At 38.8% G+C, this 26,415-nt stretch overlaps 1 protein-coding gene across 1 annotated transcript in view; it reads right to left on the bottom strand.

The window, feature by feature from the left end:
* Window positions 1-1,127: 1,127 nt before the first annotated feature.
* The window catches only part of stt3b (STT3 oligosaccharyltransferase complex catalytic subunit B), a 92,861-nt gene continuing 67,573 nt past the window's right edge, over window positions 1,128-26,415 (bottom strand). The window contains exons 8-16 of the mRNA XM_048555741.2: window positions 22,541-22,589; window positions 17,269-17,423; window positions 15,053-15,264; window positions 14,117-14,304; window positions 10,386-10,557; window positions 6,633-6,806; window positions 6,411-6,524; window positions 3,285-3,497; window positions 1,128-2,777 (exon numbers count right to left, since the gene is read on the bottom strand). Coding sequence (XP_048411698.1) covers window positions 2,694-2,777; window positions 3,285-3,497; window positions 6,411-6,524; window positions 6,633-6,806; window positions 10,386-10,557; window positions 14,117-14,304; window positions 15,053-15,264; window positions 17,269-17,423; window positions 22,541-22,589 — 1,361 coding nt within the window. The 3' untranslated portion in view covers window positions 1,128-2,693. The remainder of the gene's footprint in view (window positions 2,778-3,284; window positions 3,498-6,410; window positions 6,525-6,632; window positions 6,807-10,385; window positions 10,558-14,116; window positions 14,305-15,052; window positions 15,265-17,268; window positions 17,424-22,540; window positions 22,590-26,415) is intronic.

The following is a 26,415-nucleotide window of genomic DNA, read 5'->3' as shown; positions in this document are numbered from 1 at the left end:
ACCAGAGATCAGTAACTGTAAGAAAATTTGAACACTATCGCTCTTTAATTGCATTTGTTACAATAGCAAAGGTAACGAAAAGAACGTGGCACAAATTGATTTATGTTCTGATCCATGTTTTCAAATTTGTCGAGTTTAGCCCATCCAGTCTCTAATCTCCTCCAGCAATCTGCTGCAACCCTCATTGATTCCCATGTTCCTTTATTCCGCCTTACTTAACCATTGGTGGCTGTATGTGCAACTGTCCAGACTACAAGGTCTCAAAACCTCCTCCCTATACTTTCTTCTCCTTATTCTCTCTTTAACTAAGCTTGTAGTCATTTGTCCTTATATCTCTATGGCGTTAAATTGTTTGATACGCACTACTGTGAAGGATTATAAAAAGCTTTACCATGTTAAAGGCACTTTATAGAAAATGCAGATTATTGTATCAGAATCGCATTGTGGCTCAGTTTATTCGGGTTTGCACAAATGTTCAAACTTAGCCCTTCAAAACATGCTCTTTTTATTCAGAAAAAATAGCTGTGGTGACAGTTTTAAAAACTACAGAGTCATTTATTCTTTCATGCTGATGGGTATTGCCTGTTAATTGTCTCAAAACGTGAGTGGCTTGCTACACCATTGCAGAGGGCATTTATGAATCAACCACATCACAGAGTCTGAATAACCTGAAGGCCTGACAAGGTAAGGATGGCAGAATTCCTTCCCTCCAGGTCAAGATTGATTTTCACAGTAATCTATGCCTGTATCATGGTACCATTATAGAGAATACATTTATATTCTGGATTTAATCAATCCAGCTACCACTGTGACATGTGATTCGAATGGCTGGTTCTCATGGAATTACTAATCCAATGCCACCTCATGACCAACAGACGCACTTATCGTTTTGTACGAAAAAAAACTGACTAATGATCCAGCATAACAAGACAAGTCATTCCAATATTGAGTATTAGGGGAAAGGAGGAACAATTTTAAGGTACAATTTTAAGGTACAATATTGTCACAATTCGGAGTAAATCCTTTTTCAAACTTCGACAAAACACTGATTAACATAGCTATCCATACTTAAAAGAAAAACTCATGTTAAAATTGGAGAAAAGAATTTCAAAAAGACATAAACAAACTTCAATTTAACATTTATTTTGGCTACAGTTGAACAGATCTATACTGAAAACTGTAAGCAATAATGTAAAAATGACTTTTCTGTGCCCAATCCTTCCATCAAGTAATATACGCAGTCATAATTTGTGTTTACTTTGGATCACAGAGACTAGTAGTCACTATAAGTACGAAATAATGCAAAAACAAGGGTAGGAAAAGTAGCCCTCTCACCCCTCAATCAAAAAATTGAAAGAAAAACCACAATCCAGAAGCAGCAATAAGGCATATACTGCACAGTTTAATTTACAAATGTTTCCAAAATACGGTACATAGTATTCTTTAATTTTTTTTTACACCAATAGTTTCTGCAGCAAGTTTTTACTTTGCATTGAAAAGAGCTGCATACATATAAAATTGCAATGTTAATTCTTGCAGAAAGAAAGGGGAACATCAACTAACTTCAAGAGCATGAATCATCTGAGAGTCTTCATTATTCACTGGTCATCTCAGTAAAGGAACTTTTCAAATAGTTGTATCAAGACTGGGATTTATCTACAGGAAGAAAACAATGAAAAAAGGGGGCAATACCAATGAAAAGATTTGTCTACCTCAGATTTTTCAAATAGTGCATTGATTCTTACAGAATTGTTCACAATTTTTTTTTAAAAAAAGAAACTTGCGTAACCAAATTTTTGCAACCCTATGTATGAAATGAGAAGCTTTTACTCATTAAGAAACTTATTGTTCTTTAAAAGGCAAGTATATGGAGAAAGCACAAGTAAGAAATGGGAAGGTACATACTGGAATTAAAATGAACACATCTGTAGCTAGATGAAAATCCTCATATTTTAGATAGCATAAAAGCACATGTGTAACTGCCAACATTCTGCAGACCAAAATGTTGGTCCCCTTGGCTCTCTTATTTGATCATAAATCCCTGACCACCCTAAATCAAACAGAAATCTTCTAACTCTGACTATTTTCAAGTGAAAGGAAATAAAAAAAAAAATCAAGGAAGGAGGATATTGGCAGACCCTCCAGTCGCCTTCCCACATTTTACTCCAACAAACAGTAATAAGTGTGTTAGGAATAGGTTGTGCACATAGAGCTAGAGACAAACCAACCTGTTCAAATTCTGTGCTTTATGCTCAATTTACCTCATCGTTCATTAGCCGCCTGCATCTGAAAATCAACCACATTCCAGCTAAAGTAAACAGTGAATCATTCATTATTGCCACTTTCAAATGATTTGGCAGTACACATGTGCTGGCAATAATAAACAGTAGGGTTCTTTGGTGCAGTTAGCCCACTTTCTTTTTTTAAAAAAAAAATTAAATGAAGGATAATATGTACTAATAAGAATTCTGCTGCTACCCCTGGACAGCAGCTGTCTGCCTTGCCAACACAATCAAATATGGCTCTAAAAACAGGTGTCAATAAACAACCAATAGATTTACGGGGCTCAGACACTGTCTGAATCTCTTGAGCAATGCATGCAACCCTGTGCTGCAGCAGAATCCGACTGTAGGTAAAAGGCAAAGATGGGTTGTCATAAGGACAACTGCATGTTGTCAGGGCTTGCCGATGCTTTAGTTTGTCTTCCTGTTGGTGGATCGCTTGCCTTTCTTCAGCGTCAGTTTGTTCTTCACATACCCACGCTTTCTTTTAGCGGTCTAGGACATAAAGATGGACAGTATTACAAATTTGCAGCTCCAATGTTCTGACACAGTACTGTTGATATTCAACACTAATTAACACGTTCATTGGAAAACGAAGGCCTTCTTTACATCACTTCCGTCAGCAAGAGGATAAGGAAAGGGACAATGGAAGATTTACAGAAGGGTTCGGAATTTCTCCACTACTGGCTAGTTTTTCCCTAAGTGTCAGCAAAATGAACGAATTCATTGCTAAAGCATTTTCTGAAACATTGAAAAGTCAAAGAGACAGAGGTCCTCAACCATTAAAATACGTGGTTATGCTTGGGTACGGTTAACCCTTAGCACAAAAAAAAGTGGATGAAAATTATACGCTCAATGCTTTTAAAAAATTCTGGCTTCCTTTTACTTGACTTGCTCACAAACCAAACAATGGTCAGCCACACTAATTTAGCACAAGGTTGGCAGATCAAAGCAAGCCTTTATTATGTACAGTCTTCTGTCCTTAAGGAGCTACTATCCTACCTTTTTTGATAAATACTTCTGTTTGGGCACTATGTTAGTTACTCTTATTTTATGGTCAAGTTTCTCTCTGTTGTCCAACTTTTTCACTTTGTAAATCCTCACTAGCCAGTGCTCCGAGGTGAAGGCTTCTTCCAAATGTTTGAACTTGATATCTTTGTTTCCAATTTCAGCGTTTCTGGTGCGATCGAATCCTGGTGGTGTTCTGAAATCCAGCTGCAAAATGAGCATTCAAGATTCAAGTCTACTTTCCACATCAGCAAACTGTTTATCAGTTGATAGTTAGAGACAGATTCAATTTGCTCAGACTCAAACTTCTCCACCCTCAAGTATGACCCCATGTCAAATCTTCCCTTATTGTCTGCAATTCTTAAACCAAAGGCTACTCACCTCCTTCCCACCTCTCTCCAGTCTTTTTTCAAGATCCTTCATTCTGATTTCTCTCCTAGTCATAGTACGCTCTGTGGTTGCAATTGTTCTTTCTGACTCTCCATAGTCTTTAAATGGTCAACCGTGTTATGCTCAATTATCACTTTTGATTCAACTCCATTATGCTGTGCTCCTCCTGGGTCCCCCAATACATGTATCAATGTAGCAAGCATGGCTCGTACACTGAATTCACTTCTTGTGCACATAGCAAATCCAACGTAAACCTCGCCCTATATTTGGCCCCTTTCTGATTTTTTTTATTATGAGTACTGGGTCTACATTTATTGCTCTACCCTAACTGACTTTCAGAAGTCAGTGGTGAGCTGCCTTCTTGAACTGCTGCAGTTGATTTCATGTAGATGTAACCCATAATACTGTTAGGGAGGCCGTTTTAATTTATTCACTTACCCATACTGAATCAACAGCAATATATTTCCAAGATAGGATGATGTGTGGCCTGGAGGGGAACTTGCAGATGGTAGTGTTCCCATGTATCTGCTGCTTGTCCTTTGAAACACATGCAGTGAATCAAATCTACTAAAGCCTGGCATCTTTGATTTCTGAGACCTCTTGTGAATGCTTAATTGCATCATCGGCTTGGCACCTCTGGGTGAAGACTTATGAATCAGTTTTTCTTTTACACTCTGTGCTGAGCTCTCCTATCTTTCAGGATGGAGATATTTATGGAGCATCTTCCTCCTCCAGTGAATAGTTCACTTGTCCTCCACAATTCATGACAGGATGTGGCAGGACTGTAGAACTTAGATCTGATTCGTTGGTTACGGAATTTCTTAATACTGCTGCTTACGTGGCTCTGTTTTGTACCTTTACCAGGCTGACACCTCATTATCAAGTATGACTTCCTGCACGCTTCACTGAAACAGGGTTGATCTCAGGCTTGATAGTAATGATAGAAAGGGCAATACTATGAGGTTGTAAATTGTTTTGAGTGGCTGATTTTGCTGTTGCTGATAGCCCAAAACACAGTGAGTTGGCTAGCAGAGTGGTAGTGCCGTACAACACAGCAGATGATTTTCTCAATGTACAGACAGAACTTTGTCTCCAAGAGGACTGTGCTGTCATGAACAGATGTATTTGTGGCAGGCAGATTGATGGAGATGGGGTCAAGTATATTTTTCTCTCTTGCTGGTTCTTTCAGTGCCTACTGCAGACCCAGTCTAGCATTTATGTCCTTTAGAACTTGGTCACTAATGGTGCTGCTGAGCCACTTGTGAGGACTGACACTGAAGTCCCCTACTCAGGGTACGTGCCATCTTCAGTGCTTCCTCCAACATGGAGGAGCACTGACTCATCAGCCAGCAAGGGTGGAGGGGACATGGACCTCAGCAGGTTTCTTTGCCTACATTGGGCTTGATGCCGAGAGACTTCACGAGGTCCAGAGTCATGTTGAGCTCTCCCAGGGCAACTCCAATCTGGTAATGATCAGGACTTTTATACATTTTTGTGGAGAGATAAATACTGGGCATGTCAGCTTGGAAAACATCGCTGCTCTTCTTTCAAAGTGTCAGGGCATCTCGTATATCCATTTAAGAGACCTTGACTTAACAACTCAACCAAGAGATGGCATCCCTGACAATGCAGCACCCTTTCAGTCCAGCACTCGAACATCAGCTATGACTTTGCTGCTCAAGTTCTAGAATTGGGCTTGAAATCAGAACTTTTGACTCAGACTTCAGAGTGTTACCAACTAACACTGAATGATCAACATTACCAAGTTACCAGACTAAATGCCCCATTTTTACTTTAAAAGTGTCATGTCATTTTTTTTGCCAACCTGAACAAGCAAACATTCAGAGCTTCAGTTTCACGCCAGCCTGGATTATATGTTTTAAGTTTCTTTAAGGAGACAACCTTCAAATTGGTGCCTCAGAGGCAAGAGTGCTAACAAGCTGAACGGGCACAAAGTGAGGGAACGGTACATGCCACAGGGAAAGAAATGACTAAAAAGGATCATCGCTAAGAGATTAGCATAAACAGTATTTTTGTGTTGTAGCCATTACACAATTAAAATTTGAATCATCACATCATCTTTTGCAAATATTGGGTGGTACAATACAGTAGACCTTCACTTCAGAGATCACTGTTCAAATCAGCACAGCAGGATTCATGGAAGTCTGCTCCGTTGGCAGACTTATAAAAATTTCTACATGGTATGTGCTTTCATTGACCTAGACTATTTTCTCAATGGCAAAAAGTCAAACAATACAGTTGACAGGCTGGCACAGTGACAGCTATACTGAGGCCACAGGATGGCCAATGAGACCTCTCAAACAATAGGGTATGATCCTTTGAGATAGAAAACAGACATCAATGGGACAAAACAGAAAAACTACATTTTGCAACTCACTGCTCATTATTTGGTTTAAAAGTGTATGATACTGATACTGTCACTTTGAAGCAATGTTCCATGCTTTGGCAACTTTACCTCTCAACTAGAAGGGCACCAGATAATGCATGCAAGACCTCCGAAGAAACAGAGCTGATCCTTACTATTATGAAACTTAGAAAACTTCAGGTCATCAGGTGAGTTTCAGGGGATTAGTTCTTGTATGCCAAGAGGTAAAGAGGGGTCTTTTACACTAGGTAATGGCGAATACATTCAAGAGGATGAATATTTCTCTTAAGTCAATGCAATGTATTAAGATTAATAAGTAATGATAACTAATTATGTACACTAACCTGCATCTCTCCAAATCTGTAGTAAGACATCTTGTACATGAGACAGTTTAGTAAAGTTGGAGAGCCAGCCTTGCTCACAAGGAATTCTCCTTGCGGCGTGAAGTAATCACTTTCCTAGAATTTGCACAAAAAAAAATTTAGTTAGCACAGGCAGTACAAATACAATGTTAAAATCCGTGAATAAACACCTGATAAGTCTATAATAAAAATGCATCAACTTACTCGGATGTCCTTTGGATGCTCGCCTTCTGCTATCCTGACCATCCAAAGGAACTTGTTGATATCATCACCAGAATATCCAATCACACCACCAAAGATGATAAGCACATAGTCCACATCTAGACTTCGCATTATCTGGTAGGCTGCGCTCTCATTTGAAGACATTGCTTTTCCGACCTGAAAGTTACATACAATCAAAATTACAGGACTACCTTGAAAAAACAATGCACAACTAAACATTAAATCAAACAAACCAAAAGGTAAAGGTCCAAATCTTCCAAGGAGCAGCACTCAACAGCTGCTTTAGAAGATGCGGAAAAATTCTCCACCGATGACCTTCCCTGCGGTGTTGGGGCACTCTTTTAGTGTCACAAACTGCTGTATTCCGTTAAGTGTTCATTGATGAACACTGACAAGCATCAATGCATTTAAAAGCTCTGCAGTGTATTAATCAATGGGCAAATGGGCAGCTAGATAGTGGGGGGCAACAGGGGAGTGGTCAGATGAGAGGTTGGTCAGTGGGATCAGTTGGGGGAAGTGTCAAGAGTTGGTGTCGTTGGGGGTGGGTGTGCGATTTGGAGTGAAGGGAGTTGGATGGTAAGCTGTGTTGTTACTCAAACATCAGTTTAGGATTTAATAAACATATTCAGCTTAATTATCTAGATAAAGAGGTGAAAACTCTTAGGTTAAAGTCATGGTTTTTTCAGAGGATCCCAGGGAACAGGAGAATATCTGAGGAGAACTCTGAGGAGAACAGGAGAACTCTTAAGGGATTATCATATCTGGGCTTCAGTAGGTGCCAATAGAGATCGCTGGTCATACGTCTGGTATCCGACTATTTAGGAGACCAAAAGATGTAGACCAACATTTGAATTTTCAGTTTATGTCACTTACATCTCATCTCCACAATGAATGATACTGTTTACTCCACCTCTAGTAATTCTAATCTGCAATTCATTTCTAAGCAATGAGAAAGAGAAGCCCAATGACGCTCTGTCCTGTTTAAGTGACAGCATAAGGAACGGAAGATTGCTATGATGTAGTAAGTGTAACATTATCCACCTTGATAACATTTTTTTTCTCTTTTAAAACATAAGGATCCATGTATTGAATCATAGAAAGTGAACTCATAGATGAAGCATGCATCTTAGTAACTAATTGCTACGTCAGATTTCAACGCAGGACTAACGACTTTGGACTAACAGTGAGAATATCTTCCTTTATGCCAGAAGTTAGTGGGAATAATTTGGCTTCCTTACCCAACAATATGTAACAAAGATTTTATAGATTAATTCCTGGATGGCAGGCCTGTCTGATGCAGAAATGTGAGTAGAAAGGGTCTATATTAACTGCACTTTAATAGAATGAGAGGTGATCCAATTAAAATGTAGGACAAAGCGTGCCTGAAAAGTAAATGCTAAGAGGTTATTTGCACTGCTGAAAGAACCTAGAACTAAAGGTCACGGTCTCAGAATCTTGGGTTCAAGTTGGCCACTTCATTTGGAGGTTTGCAAGTCTTCAGAATGTGGTACTCCTGAGGGCTATGGAAGTTCAATTCTTGAGTTTATTCAAAACTGGAAATCAATAGACACTTGGGATTTAAGGCATAGTAAGATTCCGTGGAAAGGTAGGGTTATAGTAGTTTAACCATGATCTTATCAAATTGTGGAGAATACTGGAGGAGCCAGATAGTCTAATTCTGTTCCTGTTTTCTATTTTATGACATATGAATATAGAAGCATGAAGCGCTCATTTAGCCTATCAAGTTTGCTCTTCAACTCAATCAGATTATGGTCCATCTCATTATGTCCACAACTCTATTTATCTACTCTACTGCATGTTAGTCAAGACCTAGCTACATCTGCTTTAAAGATATTCAATGCTCCTGCCTCCACCTCTTTCTGGTGAGCAGAGATTTACTGACTCAGTAAGCTCAGAAGACTTTTGCTCATCTCCATCATAAATGGGAATCTCCTAGTTCTAATCTCTCCAACAAAAGGACAATCCTTTCAGCATCGAATATGCTATGTATCCTCAATATATTACCTGTTTCAATAAATCACCTTACATGTTTCTACTCTGATGGTACAGACCCAACTTGTTCTACATTTTCTCATAGGATAACCCTTGCATCCCAGTATGAAGTTGCGTGTACGTTCCCCAAACTATTTCAAATGCAATGATGTTCTTTCTTAAATAAAGAAATCAAAGCTGGACTCTAATACTCTACATCTATTAGTCTCGAAAACCTTATACAACGGTAGCAGGACGTTTTTATATTCTATTTTCCATGGAATAAATGACAACATTCCATTTGCCTTCCTAATGATTTGCTGTACCTGCATGCTAACTTTTTACAATGTTTGTACCAAACACGCAGATTCCTTTGTATTGCAGAGTTCTGCAATCTCTTCCCGTTTAAGTGATATGTAACTTCTTTATTCATCTTGCCAAAATGGATAAATTCACAAGTTTCCACACTATATTCCATCCTCCAAAATTTTGCCCATTCATTTAAACCAACTTTGTAGACTGCTATCCCCTTTACAACATAATTTCCTACCTTTGCATCATCTGCAAATTTAGCAACCTTAGAGTTAGTCCTGTCATCCAAGTGATTAAAATTGATTGTAAATAATCAAAGCCTTAAAAGTAAACTCATTGATCTACTAAACACATCATCTGTTCATCTATGCCTTTATATTTCACGCTAACTAATCATTGCTCAATCCACTCAATCAAACTACTCCTTACACCAAACTATCATCTTGTAAGAAAACTGAAACCACAGCTTAATACCAAAGAACAATCTTCAAATTCTGATTAGTCGTGGGGATGGTGCCAGATGAATTGAGGATTCCAATGTTAACACCCCTGTTTGAAAGTGGAGAGAGGATAAAGCTGACAATTACAAGATAGTCAATCTCATAGTGGTGGGGAAATGTTTAGGAATAACATGGGACAGTCATAGGTGGGCTATACATGAAAGCCAGCACAGACTTCTGAAGGCAAAGTTATGATTGACATATGTCATTTAAGTTCTTTGATGAAAGAACAGGGTTAATATTATATGTATGGACTTTTGAAAGGCATTTGATTAATATACATAATAAACTGGTTAGCACAGTTGATGAGAATGGGATGAAAGGGGCAGCAGTTACATGAAACTGGATGAGGAACTAAAGTAGACAGTTATCATATTTGTTTTTCCAGAGGACAAGGAGTCTAACACTAATATTCACCAGCATCAGTAATGGGTCCACTGCTCTTTTCACTTAAGTCTGGGCCTTGGCCATAAATCTAAAAATCTGAAAAGGGCATGAAACTTGGAAATGTAACAAGGAAAACAGTAACAGACTGCACGTTGATAGAGACTGGTGACATAGACAAACAGCAAGGTAGATTTTACACGGTGCTCACCTTTCAATATTTTTCCCCACCTTTAGACTACATTCAGCTTCAAAAAACAGGACAGGTTTTCTAATATTAAAGCAGAAGTGCTGACACCAGGTTGTACATGAGGCACCACAATTTGACGAAGCAGTTATTTCAGATAATTCTCGTTCACCTAACTGCTTAAAGCCTTTACAGTAACACTATCAACACAAAATAAGAACGAAAGCCCCAAGGGCTTGGGAGATGAAACTGTGTCTCTGGTCTGCTTTGCAAAATTGGTTACCAGCTGATTAATAGGAGATATACCTCTATTTTTAAATTGCAACACAGAATCAAACTGTCATGGTTCAGCTTGCTTACCAGTGCAATATGGCTGTTGTTCCATGTATTATTATCTACCAGAGTTGTCCGATTAGCCATTCCAGCAATCTGATAACCATAATCCCACCAAGACATCACTCGAACATGATCGTCTGTATTTTGTCGCAACCAATAGTATGCTTCACGGAAATCATCAAGGATATTACGCGTCCTTTTTTTTAGAAAAAGGGAGTTAAAATGGTTAAAATCAAATTTACTTCATTTTGGTCTTTCATGTGACAAGGACTTCACTGGCAAGGTCAGCATTTGTAGGCCTTCTCTAACTGTCCTGGAGAAAGTGGTGATGAATCATTTTCTTGAACTGCTGCAAGCCATGAGGGACAGGTACACTCTCAGTGCTATTATGAAGATAAGCATTTGTTGCCTGACCCTAGTTGTCAAATAGCAACCTTGATGCTGTTAGACTGAAGTAACAGGTTGGCCAGACCAGGTAAGGATGTCAGATTTCCTAAAGGACATTTACGAACCAGTTTTTTTAAAGGCAATTCACAGTGGTCACATGGTCAGCTTTATTTATTCATTTTAAAAACAAAAATCAAATACAAATTTCACAATCTGAAACAGCAGGATTTGAAATCATATCTGTGGGGTTCTGGATTACTAGTCTATTAAGATAACTACAGTACTGCATCCACCCATTTTTTAGCCCTGTCTTTTCACTGATGTGCTGGACTCCCCCATTGTTGAGGATCAGAATATTCATGGAGCCTCTATGTTGTTGGTTGATTAATTGTCCAATGATATTCATAAATGAGGAGGGGCTGCAGAAATTTAATTTGGTCTGAATTAGATTTGAAGTGTGGATACAGAAAATCTCTCAAAATGGTCAAGGGTGTCAACTATTCAACACCTTGCAGCTTCTTTTTTTACATTACTCTATAGTAAAAAGGGTTTGACTAACAGTTCACTAGAGACCTGAACGATAGAAGATGCATAGTAGAAGACGGATTAGCAAATGTCTTAAATTTCGAAAAATCCCATTTTACATTGGATTGGCTGCAAAACATCAATGTGGATTGTTTGATGATAGGTTGTTGCCCTGGAATGTCAGTTCTTTTTCTCTCCACACAATGCTGCCTAACCAGTTGAGTATTTCCTTCAATATCTGTTTATATCTCAGATTATCTTTTTTAACCACACATTTCATCATTTGTTACTTCATCTTCCTACATGAAGGCTAAAAAGGCATGTTAAAAATAAATTAAAAATTAAAATAAATTGACTTCAGGAAATACCAAAAATCACTTCTGGATCAATTTTAGAACAATTACATGATTATTAATGATTGATTGCTATTAGTCAGCAATTCTGTAATGACCATATCACTTGATTACAAGGATAGTAGAAGGCAAATTAAATGGACTTGATCTTTCTTCATCAAGAAAATCCTGCATCCCAATTTCACTTCGATTGTAAAAACATCAGAACCAACAAAAGTTACTTACAACCTTCTGACCTTTCAAATAAATAGCTTTGGTAAATCATTCCAAGTGGTGCACAAAGTCAAGCTAAAGAAGTGCTTTTCCTATCCTGTTCAGCTTGTACAGTCAAGCAAAGTATTGTTGCTATGCAAATATTATGGCAGATCAAAGATCTGTTTAATAGTTTCAGCTCAATTAATTTGTTCACCGATGCAAGGCAAGACACTGCCAGGATCAAGATCAGGTACAGTACAGGCCACAAGAAGCAAAGATAATCCTCCTCTACTCTATCAATAGCTCACCTACTATAATGTGAATTCATTGTTTTTGAATTTACAACATGACTGATAATAGCAATACTGCAACCTCTTCTCGCTTTCTCAGTCTTGATCTCAATCTTAAAGAGCAGCACTGGTGATAAAGCAACCTCAAAAAAAAAATCAGTCATGGACAACTAAAGGCCAGTAACATTGTCACTGCTAAAGAAACAGGACAATAGTTAAACAGTAGGACTCAGGTTTTCAAAGTCTCTCTACCCAAGGGACTCTTAATATCCTAACCATAGCTGCCCTCACCCTCTAGACACACCATGCCCTTTGTAAATTCATTATCTACATTTGTGACAGTATTTAATCAGCTATTTTTCAGGGTAATAGGTAATAAAACTCACTGTCACTCAAGAAAACTTTTGAATTAGCTTTCTTTCATTTTTGATCAGGTTAATTACGTTTAATTGAAGTGTAACAGCTGTATGTTAAAGAAAGGGGATTTTTTAAAAAGCTAGCCATGACGCCCTCCTCATTTGCTTATACACAACTGTACAAATTGATGTGGGATAGAATGTGGACAACTGAGCTTTGGATCAGCTAAAGTTTATAATGCAGAGAAGTGGAGTCAAATCTTGAGCATTCTAGGGCATACTTAAGAATTTCAGCTGGAATGAGGCAATGTTATATGCAAAAGGTGAGGAGTTTGTTTGGAAAGAGATACAGGGTTGGAAGATTAACTCAGGTCGAATAGAGTAACTGAGGTTGTAGACACACTTATTCAACCAGAGAAAGTGGCCAGGAAGAGAGATGGAATCTTGGCAGTTTTCCAGGACAGAGGAATGTAGGGAGTTTGGTTTTTAAAAAGATTGTGATGGCAGTCATTAGAAAAGGAGTAACAGGAGAGGGAGCCAAGGAATAACAGGAGAAGGAGCCATTTACACCATCAGCTTTCATGAGGGCCAAGCAAGAAAACTGGAAAAAAGTTAGGATAGAAATACTGGTGACACATAGTTGTAATTTCTTTCTGCCAGGAAATATAAATAGGTCACGAAACCAATTACACTGGATATATTAAACAGGTCCAAGCTAATACATGTTAGACATAACTAATTCTTCCTACCTTGACTACCAAAGTTGCAATTGGCCTACTAAACACCTCACATGAGAAGTCAATAAGAATATTGGGAGAGTGATCGCCTGCAGATGTCACAAACACTGATCAAGAGAAATTCAACACCTGGTTCAGTCTCCAATGATATTAAGATATTCAAATTTTGGATTCATACATTTTTGAATGGTAAAGTTCAAAGCCAATTTGAAAAAAATGCCATTTGTCCTCATGCAGAAAGTAACGTAGACTCTACAGTTTCTGCAAGTTTTATGTCATCAAAAAGGAGAAGCAGTATGAATCAATGGGAGATACCCAAACCTTCAGATTTCATATGTCTGAAGTTCTCAGTGGGATATAACCAACTCTAAAAAGGGACAGAGATTGTTTCCAAGTTTTATTTTGAGGAGACTGAATAGTGGTAAATTTATCTACATTAACAATGCCACAAAGAGATTAATTTAAAATTCCAGTCGAAACCCACTTTTGACATATACTTCAGATATCTATTTCACTTTTGAAAATCTAGAAAATAATTGCTTTATAATACAGGACTTAAACACTTCAAAAAGGGAAACTAATTTATACATTATAAGAAGCATGCTCTCATGCTATATAAACTAGCCCCCCTGCTTCTTGTGTCCTGGTCCTGATGAGCACAAGATGAATAAAGTTGACTTCATCTCTTTTCAACATTTTTAAAATGCAGGACAAAAGTTTCAGTGATCATTTCAGGAAATCCAAAAATGGTTCCAAAATAATATGTAAAAGAATATATTTCTCATGGTATAAACTAAATATGATAAATTAAATATTACCATTACACCCTCATTAAAAATGTCACAAGTAAATAATTACAGTAAAGTCACATTATCCTAAGTGACAAAAGATAGATAAGAAGGGGAGACATACCCATCATGGTTGTAAGATGCCAGGACCACACTTGGGCTAGAGTATGCGTTGCTCGTCACCCAGGTGCAGTGTACAGCAAACATCATCAGTAACATTAGCATCAGCATCGTAACAATACTCTTGATATTTGGACCAAGTCCCTCTTCAGTGTTTTCTTGTTCAGACACATGCTTTCTCACCTTGCCAGCCTACGGCAATCAATGAATAATTAGAATAGAGTTTAGACAAACATAGGAGTAAGATACCTTGCACAACATTGCCATATCCCAAGACAAAGGAACTCTCACGTTGGAGTTACCATTTCACCTTGTTGTTTTGGGTACCCAGTGGGAGAAAAAGCCTTAGTCAAGACTTGCACTTTGTACAGTAACTGCTATTTACTAATAGCATTTGAGAGAGGGGACAGATTTTTAAGTGGCCTAACGGGCAACTTTTTCATTCACAGGTTGGTCCATGGACTGAGCTGCCAGAGGAAATGGTGGAGGCTTGTACAATTACAATATTTAAAGGGAATTTGGAAACGTTTGTGAATAGGAAGGATTTAGAGGGATATGCTGGCAAACAGGACTAGTTAGACGAGTTAGACCGAAGGGTCCATTTCCATGCTGCACATCTTTATGACTCTATGATGAAAAAGCCCAGAATACAGATAGAAGAATGGGGGGCCTGAGAGATACTTTGCAGAAGGAAACAACAAACTTGGCAACTGGACTAAGCAGGCTTGAACTTGCAAGACCAAGTAGGTAAGCATATAAATTGTTGAGAAAGCCTCATACAGATCGTAAAAGTGAGACTAAGTTTTAGTGAGTGGAGAAGCCAGCCCAAAAAACAAGCAGAAATAATAAATCCACCAGCCATGCACCAGCAACTTTTGACTCATCTTTTGGTGGAGAAAACTCAACTGGTGTTGGGCTCAAATGTGTCCATGTCCTTTACCTTGTCATAGAGATTTCCAGAATTCCTTTTGTCATCCTCATCACTGCTGTCCTCAACAGGTGGACTTTCCCTCTGTGTGTCATCACCGAGATAGTGTTCAAATACATTGGAGAATGCAATGGCAGACAGCATGCAGACAACTGGGGTGAGAGTCAGCATCAGACGCACCATAACTCCAGCAAAGTAAACAGCACTGATTGCATAAAGGGCAACTGTGGAGAGTATAGTTCAGGTATTAGCTTACATTCTAATTTAGTCTTGTGTAAAGTTATGAAATAAAAACCCCATTTTTCCCCACCAGAGTTTGCGTTCTGAAAACCAACCATCCTGGCAACCAACATGTTCTGTATTTGCAACATTTATTTAAAATATAATAGATGCAATGGTTGGATGCTTTCTGACAAGTTGCAGTGAATATCCATACAGTACCAAGCATACTTCAGCAGTTTACTAAATATACACATTTATATTCAAAGCCTTGGCAATAACATTTTTTAAAACTAATTTTAATAACTCAAAAGTCAAAATAGGATCTATAGAAATGTAATAGATGGTGTTCTTAATTATAGTTCTACAAAAACTAGATTGTGATGTCCACTTCATCTCATTCAATAAATCCATCAGCAGTTTTCATGGTGTTTTTAAAAAAAAACAAACAGCGGGGAATTCTAACAATGCATTTAATTTCATGCCCTTCGCTTCTCCTGCATCTGAAGACAGGAGGAAAGATGTGCTCTGTTCACCAGAAAGCAGTACATCATAACCAAACCTGACAGCATGTACTTCTGATTAGTAAAATACAACATTTTCAGATTTCTAGCTTGCAATAACATTTTCTTGTCATTAGCTGGATGACAAATTTTAATCAAATTGAAGTATTTCAGAAAAATAAATCATTTAAGTCTTCCTTGTTTGTGTACGTACTGGGGCATAACACTGTTCATCAACCAATAATGAGACAGCTCAAATCTGCAATACAGAAATTCAAATTCTCAATTTGCAGGTGCTTGAGCACTTGTATTATTGCAAATTCATTCCATTTTATGGAAAGTGAGTAATAGTTCAGTAATGGAGATGATTACAGCTGGCAATTTAAATTTATATAAATGGTCATGTTGCTCACTAAGCTTTGACGGAGATTTATTTCACCACATGGCCACATATGGATTCACACTGATATTCACGGCTTCACCTTCAAATTAAATTTTAACATTATGTGCCAAAATCCCATTCACACAGAATATTACTAAATTAGACGGCACCATTGTAAAATGTTCAGTTCTCTTTGTGAATCAGTGAAGAAAAAGAAGTTTAAGAATGATAAAATGAGACAAGTGCTCAACATTCTTTTTGCTGACTATTTATATTATCCTATTTTACTACCTGCCCTTTGACTACTCATTACCTGATATCAAGACGATAATCTGCAGTCAAATACACTACCAGCATTGTTCTTGCTCAACTACTTCTAAGTATGGAAGTTGTGCAATGTTTCTTTCACACACAAACCAGCCCTGCAATTAAAAGCCATCTTCCACTGAGCTGTGACTGAATTCAGACTATCAATATAGATATCTGAGCTTGTAATCTTTCTGAATAGTTGCCCAGGCGACTGCCACAATGAGCCTAGTGACTATATAAGAAATAAAGAACATCATGCTGGCTCTCTAATTACTCACGTCCAACACATTAGTAGAAAATTGTATTTCTTACATTAATTCCAGTTGTGGTATCACTGAATAGGCAAATCCCTAATTGTCCCTAAGAGTCAACAATACTGATATGGGTCTGAGTCATACGTAGGACAGACTGGGTAAGGACTGAAGTTTCCTTCCCTAAAGTGCTTTAGCTTTTCCCAACAATTGGTAATGGTTTTGTGGTCATTACTCTTAAATTCATACTTTTTAATGAATTCAAATTCCATTATCTGCCACTGTAGGCTTTGAACCCAATACTTGGGCCCCTGAATTAACAGCCTAGCAATAATACCACTAGCTCATCAACTTTCCTGATGTGAAGCTTCTTTTAATTAAGTCTTTGCTTGCACATTCTCTCAAAACTAAGTATTTTTCACAATTACAATTCTTGAAAACAATTATTTTTAAACTTAATTGTAATTCCACAGTTAGAAAACTTAATTATTTAAAGTGCAAGTTCTACTTTGTAACATTTTCAATACTTCAACATTTAATCTAAAAATGGACAATGTTTCTTACCAAATACTCGTTCATCATTAATGTTTTTGATGCAGAACCACAGGCCGGCTGGGAAAGTACAGACCAGTATGTGAAGGTCAAAAAAGAAGGAAACCCATGTTGTCGGCTGATGTTCGGATACAGAAGCAATGATGGGAATATGAATTTTTGCGTACCTACAGAAAAATAACAAAGGTTAATTTATATATTTTCCATCTTAACAACATAAAAACTTAACAGGATCATAAAAAGTCAATACACACAAACGCAAGCAGGGTACCAATAAGGTGTATTAGTAGTCTAAGTGTCAAAGTGTCCATAAAAGTGTTTGAGTCCACCTGCAAACCACACCAAATACGTCAGCTGGCAGGCTGGGGCAATGTAGGCACAGATTAGTACTGTGTTAGATATTTGTACTCAGCTCCTTTCCTGACCCCTAGTTTCCGCACTTAGGTTGACATAATCTCATTGGCTTCCCAAGCCGAGAAATTTACCAGAGTTGGCAAGAAGATAGATAGCGCAGCAGGTATTGATGCTTCTGTGAAATCGACAGGTTGGAAAGCCACTGAATACTGAAATAATACATTTGTTCCCTTGCTTAGGTGAATGGCTTTTGTTTTCAGACTTGTTCTAAGAATGCACTTCATTGTTTTACAATGGATTTCAATCATTTTTGATGCCATTTCTGCTATCTTGCATTTTACTGTTATATCAGTACTTCTTGTCAGCTTTCAATACAAGATGAGTCAGTTTTTGCAGCTTCACTTTGTACTTCTGAACAGGATCAGGAAAATGGAAACAGCAACATCAACAGCAGCAGTCTTCTCCTCAGCCACAGGACAGAAGAGATGAGGTCCAACTCCAGTTTTAAGGAGGCAATACTTCCAGCACAGGGGTTCCAGAAGAGAATCAGTTCTCAACATGACAGTATGTCAAGAGGCTCAGGCTTCAAAACAGGTCATTGCCAGAATCTGCATCTTCCTACAATAAGATCCCTTTCCCAATGGACTTGGTGGTCATCCATTGACATTGTCATCAAGGTCACCGACTGCCATGAATTTCTTTGCTTTCAGTTCCTTCCATGGATTTGTTGGTGACATTTGCAGGATTTTACCATTTGGTACTGACAAGTGAATTTCCCAGGTGACTGTGCAATGTTCTCCAGATCAATACACACATTCACTTTGCCATTTTAGGGGCTCAATCAGAACTGGAAAATTCTTGGCTCTGCAATCTCAGAATCACAGCAACAAGTTCAGGGAGTCAGTGATTGTACATGAGACAATTGAGATGCCTTCAGATTAACCAGTCAAGAGATTCTGCTTCAACATTCATCTACATGACTATTTGAAGGACTACATGCACCACTGGAAAATATTCCACACACTGCCATGAAGCCTTCATTCAGTACCTGTCACATCTCTCATAGGTCTTTTCACTTTGAGTTAGCAAATGGCTCATTGGAGACAAGGGCTAACCTCTAAATACACGGATCCACTGCAGGGCTTTTTGTGAAGGAAAGGTATATATAGAACCACGTAGGTATGAGAAGTTAATAATTCAGTAAACCACTGGGGGAGGGGTAAGGGGTTACAAAGTGACGAAAATGCAATTTAGTTGCCTGAAAAGAGAAGGGGGACCTTTTAGTATGCATTAACAGCAAAACTGTTCAATAGTGCTGTTTTTATACCTTGCACAACAGAGCATGGCACAGAGGACGGAAGCTGCAGGAAAATAAGGTGAGAGCTGCTTTACATCCTGAAAGATATTGACTTGACCCAAGACTTTAGAGCTTAAGACTAACAGTATTCCAAAAATACTAAAGGGAAATCTAATTGGACCAAAGATTGATAAGTTTCCTAGAATTGATGGATTGCATCCTGGGAAATTAAAACAAAGTAGCTGCAGAAACAACTGGTACTAGTCTTTCAAGAATCTTTAGTCTAGAAAAGTTCCAGATGACTGGAAAACTGTCAACGTAACACACTTATTCAAAAAGAGATACAAGACAGAAAGGTACTGCACACAGCTACTTTATGAGATAAGAAACCATAGTGTTGATGGTAGCATATTAACATAGTCAATCAGTCTGGTCTGATCTAACTAATAGAGAGAATCAGGATTTTGGGAGGTGTTTTTGGGATCGTAACCTGTAATAAGTGGAGTGTGACAGGGATCAATGCTGGGTCCACAATTATTTACAATATATAACCAGTTACTTGGATTACAGAAGTGAATGTACTATTGCCAAGTTTGCAGATGATACAAAAACAGATGGGAGGGCAAGTGTGAGGATGACATAAGGAGGTCTACAGACAGGTTAAGTGAGCGGGAAAAACACTTCGCAGATGGAATATAATAAACAGAAAAAGTCAGGTGATGCACTTAGGCAGGAAGAAGAGGAGTTGAATACAGTTGAAATGAATAAAGATTACAGAAAGCTGCATTGATGCAGCGGTGCTGGTATTGGACTAGGGTGGGACAAGGTCAAAAATTACACAACACCAGGTTATAGTCCAAGAGATCTTCAAATAAATCTGTTGGGCTACAACTTGGTGTCACGTGAAAACTGCAGCACAGAAGAATTCTGGCATTCTCTTACATGAATCTCAAGTTGCTTATGTAAAGATGAAGCGTGAAGGCTTGGTTAAGATGCTTGAGAATTACAAGTTAGTCAGGAAGGCCTAAATAAAGAGAGAGCTAAGAGGAGCTAGGAGGGGACATGAGAAGTCTTTGGCAGGTAGGATCAAGGTAAACCCTAAAGCCTTCTATAGGTATGTCAGGAACAAAAAAAATGACTGGAGTAAGATTTGGGCCAGTCAAGGACAGTAGTGGGAAGTTGAGCGTGGAGTCCGAAGAGATAGGAGAGGCGCTAAATGAATTTTTTTTTTTGTCAGTATTCACACAGGAAAAAGACAATGTTGTCGAGGAGAATACTGAGATACAGGCTATTAGACTAGATGGGATTGAGGTTCACAAGAAGGTGATGTTAGCAATTCTGTAAGGTGTGAAAATAGGTAAGTCCCTTAGGCTGGATGAAATGTATCGTAGGATTCTCTGGGAAGCTAGGGAGGAGATTGCAGAGCCTTTGGCTTTGATCTTTGTGTCGTTATTATGTTCAGGAATAGTGCCAGAAGACTTGAGGATAGCAAATGTTGTCCCCTTGTTCAAGAAGGGGAGGGGGGACAATCCTAGTAATTATAAACCAGTCAGCCTTACTTCGGTTGTGGGTAAAGTGTTGGAAAGGATTATAAGAGATAGAATTTATAATCATCCAGAAAGGAATAATTTGATTAGGGATAGTCAACACAGTTTTGAGAAGGGTAGGTCGTACTCACAAATCTTTGAGTTCTTTGAGAAGGTGAGCAAACAGGTGGATGAGGGTAAAGCGGTTGATGTTGATGTGGTATATATGGATTTTAATAAAGCGTTTGATAAGGTTCCCCGCAGTAGGTTATTGCATAAAATAGAGAGTCACGGGATTAGATTATAATTTTCCAACTATTTTGCTATTGCTTCCTTAATAATTGATTCCAATATTTTTCCATCAATTACGCTAATCCATTTTTTGTCTCCCTCCCATTTTGAATAGGGGTATCATACTGGCAGTTTTCCAATCCTCTGGTAACTCTCTAGAATCCAAGGATTTTTGGAAAATTACAACCAATGCATCCACAATCTCTGTAGCTCCTTCTTAGGATCCTAGGATGCAAGCCATCAGGACCAGGGGACCTATCTGCCTTTGGCCTCCACTGCAACAGACAGATGACAATGACTGAAGAGCCACCCTAGTTCACTGGAATTCTGCATTCTTTTCCTGCAAGAGGAAATAAAGAGAAGCAGGGGTGTGAGAAATGGATTGTGCAGCAAGAATGAAATGACAAATTCTAGACATTGACTGCAAGGAATGGATGTGATATGGCAATAAGATGTCGGTAAGTCATTTGGATGGGGAAGTAAACGGGTGCTAACAGAACAGGTGAGAGCAGTATGACTAGTGTTGCAAGGTCTGTTGGTCTGAGCTCTGTGCAGGTGAATACCAGAGAACTGGCATGTCACTTTTCCTGCCCTTGTCAAGTTACTGACATTCTTGTAGCAACGCATGCTGCTGCAAGGTACCATATTCAAATACTCGCTTTATCTGCTACATTCTCTTTATTTGAGAGGTTGTTTATTCCTTTCCTGCTGTGGGAAATACCATCTGTGGTCCTCACAGTTTGAAGCACAACCCCTACTGAATCATAGAATTTGCTGGTGGCTACCAACCTCATGCTTTCATTCTTCTGGTTGGTGAACCTTCATTTATAATTTCCTGAAACAAAACCATTGAATCCTTTGAGGGTCCCTTTGAATGATTTAATTGACAGGCAAAGTTCATCAACACATCTGCATTCTGACTGGTTGTGAAACCTGAAAACAGGTGTTAACACTGTGGTTGAACAGCTATGGTAAAGACCACTCCAGTGACATTCAAGTTGCTGATTTGCTGACTGCTTCCCTTACTGCAAGCAGACAGTTTCATTAAAATTCTACACAGATTTCCAATCCTGTTGTTAGAGGACAATGAGAAAATGAGAATTCAGTCCTTGTCAGATGGATTTATCAAAGTTTCCTATTAACCACAATAAAACAAATATCAATATTATTTCTAAGTGGTGGCATTGCCAGTTCTTATGCTAAATAAAAGAATAAGTGCATGCCTGCATGCACAACTGGCTAAGTGTCCCACATATAGGGAGGGATGCAGCCCTTAGTGGTTAGTTTAGTTTGTCAACAAAATCCACATAGGAACCATCTGTATTAATATTCCAGGAAGATGAATAGAAGTTAAAAGGTTATTCAGTGGCACTGTAATATTTTACAGTTTTTAAAGAGAAAACATGTATTGCTACAAACTCAACAGCACTGTAAGAATTATCGACCTGTTGTCAGTGGAACACAACTCAAAGGAATCTATCCTTCATGAGATTTTGACTATTTGAGCAATAATGCTAGATTTGTTCAATTAAATCAGCTTTTGCTACTTGCAAATTTCAGTGCAGTAATCATGATAAACACCAAATCTCAATCTCCTGAAGAATCTGACAAAATTTAAAAAAAAACACCAAACTAATTGATATCTTGCATGGCTACTATTGAACTGCAACAGTGTCAGAGGTACATTTGGATACAGATGGGCCAAAATTGAATAGTTTATAAATGAAAACTATTACAATAATCTCTCTCTCAACCCAGCCCATCACATCATCCCCTCAAAGAATGATCACACATACACAGGTCTTGACATCCTTACCCTGTATCCCAGAGTGAATAAAATCTCCCACTCCACGGGGCAATATAGCCTGGAACAAAAGAAGTTGCAACATTTGCAATAATGTTTCCTCATTTGATAAATTATTTTAAATTCAAACTGAAGACATGCGTGTAACCGGACAGGTATAAATTCATTATAAATTTTAAAAGGAGGTATTACCATTACAAAATGAACTTTTAGTTCTGTAACACAACAAATCACCAAGAAAAACTGCAACTCCAACCATTAACCATTATCTAACCAAAGGAATAAAAAAAGGCCGCACAAGGGATTCCCAGCAGTAGGTTTCCACACAAGGAAAAACAAGCATTGAATAATCTAAGGTAATTCTTCATTTACAAAAAATTTACCTGACAGACTCCAGTCCATACCAGGAAAAATTTTCTGATCAAAAACAGAAGTTCCAGGAAAAGGTCAGCAGGTCTGGCAGCATCTGCGAAGGGAAAATCAAAGTTAACGTTTCGGGTCCGGAGACCTTTCCTTAGACCAGACCCAAAATGTTAACTCTGATTTTCTCTTCACAGATGCTGCCAGACCTGCTGAGTTTTTCCAGCTTCTGTTTTTGTTCCTGATTTACAGCATTCACTGTTCTCTTAAATAAAAACCAAAAATTTTTGAACCTACTTCTCGATTCTCAATTTTTTGAAACTGGACGATATTCATCCATGTCTCCACCTCTGCTATTCAACTCTTCATTTTAAATTCTCATGCACAGAAGGAAACATCTCCTGTAATGTTTCGTCAAGAACTTTTAATGTCAGTGCCAACTAAAACTCTGTCATCATGTCTTGTAGTTTCAGTTTCAAGACTCAGTCCAGGGAAACAGGAGAGCTCAAGGCTGATACCTCTGTGTAGTACTAAGGGAGAGTTTGCTGTCTGTCTTTCATGAGACATTAACACAGGCCCCAGCTCAGTTGGATGTAAAAGATTCCAAATGCACTCTGTGGAAGCAGCAGCAGCATCTCTGGTGACCTAGCCGACGTTCATTCCTCATTCAACATAAATGCAAATTATCTGGTCATTACCACATCGCTGTGTGGGGGAAGTTAACTGTTTGTAAGCGGGCTGTCAAATTTCCTATATTAAAACATTACTTCAAGAAGTACTTAATTGGCCTTTAAATGGTCAAGACATTCAGCAGTTGCGACATGCTCCATGGTTCTAGCCAACTTGCTTCAAAAATTAATTGAAGTGGTTTCTTTTCCACAATATCTATACCATCATATTTGTGTACACCTCTCATCAGGCATCCTCTATCTAAGCTTTGCTGCTCCAAGGAAAACAACTTCTTCATTTTCCTATCTTTCATCATAGCTTAGATACCCAATCCAGGCTATATCCCAGTAAACCTCCTCTACACATTCTGTCGTACATCAAGCCTTCCTATAACTATGGTACTAGAGCTACAAACAATACTTCAGTTGTGACCAAACCAGGAATTTATACTGTTCCAGTGTAACATCCCTGTTCTTGTATTCTATGTTTCAGCTGATAAAGTCAAGTATTCCACATGCCATCTCATCAACCTTATTTACCTGCCCTGCTACCTTCAGTAATGTGATAATATCCAGATAAAAGTTTCTTTGGTTCCAAAGCTTTCCAAGGTCCTACCATTCATTGATTAGGAGGACTAACAAGGGAACAGATAAAGTGTATTGCCTCCTATTTTTCCTGACAGAATTACATTTGCCAATGCTCTGCCCAACAGACCTGTCAACATCCCCCTAAAAGGTTTGCTGCTACCCTTCTCCTTATTTACAACCTTAACTTTTGTGTCATCCACAAACTTCTTGACCTTACAAGGTGCACTTCAATCTACATCACAGAAATATTGAATATAGGAGGAGCAGGCCATTTAGCCCTTCAAGCCTGTTCTGCCATTCCATATGATGATACTGATTTATCCAACTTAGTATCCTGTTCCTGCTTTCTCCCTCTATCCTTTGCTTTTTTCAGCCACAAGAAATATATCTGCCTCCTTCTTAAGCGCATTTTCTGAGGCAGATATGTACAAGGCAAATAGCAAGGGCCCTAGAACTAAGTCCTTCGGAACCCAAGTGAAAACAGATTGAGGCATAGGAATGTCTCTCAGTCATCACCCTATTTCCTGCCTTTCAGCCTATTTTGGATCAGTTTTTCATGAAGAAACTTATCAAAAGCCTTGCTAAAATCCATGTAGACCATACCAAATGCATTACCTTCAGCCAGACTTCTGGTCCACAACCTACCCTCTACAAATCCATGCTGACAATACCCAATTAATCCGTATTTCTTCAAGTACCAATATATTTTGTCCCTTTGACTTTTTTCAAATAACCTCTGCACCAAGATTACTGACTAGTCTGTAATTTCCAGTCAATTCCTTCCTCCAATTTTTAATAATGAGGCAATCTAACATCTCTCCAGTTCTCTGGATCCTCAACTGTGGACAGAGGGGATTTGAAAATTACTGCCAGGACCCCCATAAACCCCTGGTCTCTATGAACTATCTGGGATACATCCACTTACTTTTACTGCAACTATTTCTGTTGCAGCACATATCTCTGAAGTCCATGTGCAGTAGTGGCTTCTAGAATCAAAAGTCAATGCACTGGCATGCCACTCGGTATGCGCAGGAACTCCAAGTGGCTGCATATTGCACAGCTTAGAGAAAAAGTTGCCTTTCGGTACGGCCTGCAGATTTAACCACTTTTTAGGCTGCTAAATCCGATAATACTTTCTTCCTCTTTATGTATTAATTTCTTTCAATGTTTCATGCTCAAACACCCTGATATCTATACTCATGTTATTCTTTTCTATTATGAAGACTAATGCAAAATATTCATGGCCTCAGCTCACATCTTCTGTGTCCACACACTGATGGCTTCCATGGTCCCCTATCTTTCCCTAGTTATTTTTAGGGTTTTTAAAATATATAAAAGTTTTGGGGTTTTCCTTTATTCTGCCTGCCAATGCTTCTCCTTTGATTTCTCAATTTCCTTCAAGTTCACCCATGCCCTTTTCATGCTTCCCATAGCATTCTGACATATGAGCCAGAGACATTGATCCAGAGACATTGATCCATGACAGCCAGAGCTCTCTAAACTTTATGGGAACACAGTTGTTCTGTACTCTCACTATTTCCTCTTTAAATGCCTCCCACTGCTCTGACATAATTCTAACTGAAAATAGCTAATCCTAGGCCATTTGGACTAAAAGCATCTTAGTAAAATTAGCCTTTCTCCAGGTTAGAGATAACAAGGTGTACAGCTGGATGAACACAGCAGACCAAGCAACATCAGAGGTGCAGGAAAGCAGGATTTCGGGCCTATATCCTTCTTCAGAAGTGGGGGAGGGGAAGGGGGTTCTGATATAAATAGGGAGAGAGGGGGAGGCAGATAGAAGATGAAAACAGGAGAAGATAGGTGGAGAGGAGTCAGACAGGTCAAAGAGGTGGGGATGGAGCCAGTAAAGGTGAGTGAGTGTAGGTGGGGAGTTAGGGAAGGGATAGGTCAGTTCAGGAAGGATGGACAGGTTAAGGGGGCAGGATAGGCGAATAGGTAGGAGATGGAGGTGGGACTGAGGTGGGAGGAGGCAATAGGTGGAAGGACAGGGTAGGGAGGTGGGAACAAGCTGGGCTGGTTTTGGGATGCAGTATGGAGAGGGGAGACTTTGAAGCTTGTGAAGTCCACATTAATACCATTGGGCTGCAGGGTTCCCAAGCGAAATATGAGGTGCTGCTCCTGCAACCTTCCGGTGGCATCGTTGTGGCACTGCAGGAGGCCTAGGACATGTTGTCTGAGGAATGGGAAGGGGAGCTGAAATGGTTTGTGACTGGGAGGTGAAATTGTTTAGTGTGAACCGAGGGTAGATGT

Source organism: Stegostoma tigrinum, chromosome 2 (genome assembly GCF_030684315.1).
Source record: "Stegostoma tigrinum isolate sSteTig4 chromosome 2, sSteTig4.hap1, whole genome shotgun sequence".
Classification (NCBI taxonomy): Eukaryota; Metazoa; Chordata; class Chondrichthyes; order Orectolobiformes; family Stegostomatidae; genus Stegostoma; species Stegostoma tigrinum.
Note: the sequence above shows the minus strand (reverse complement) of the source record. Positions and strands in the feature narration are given on the sequence as shown.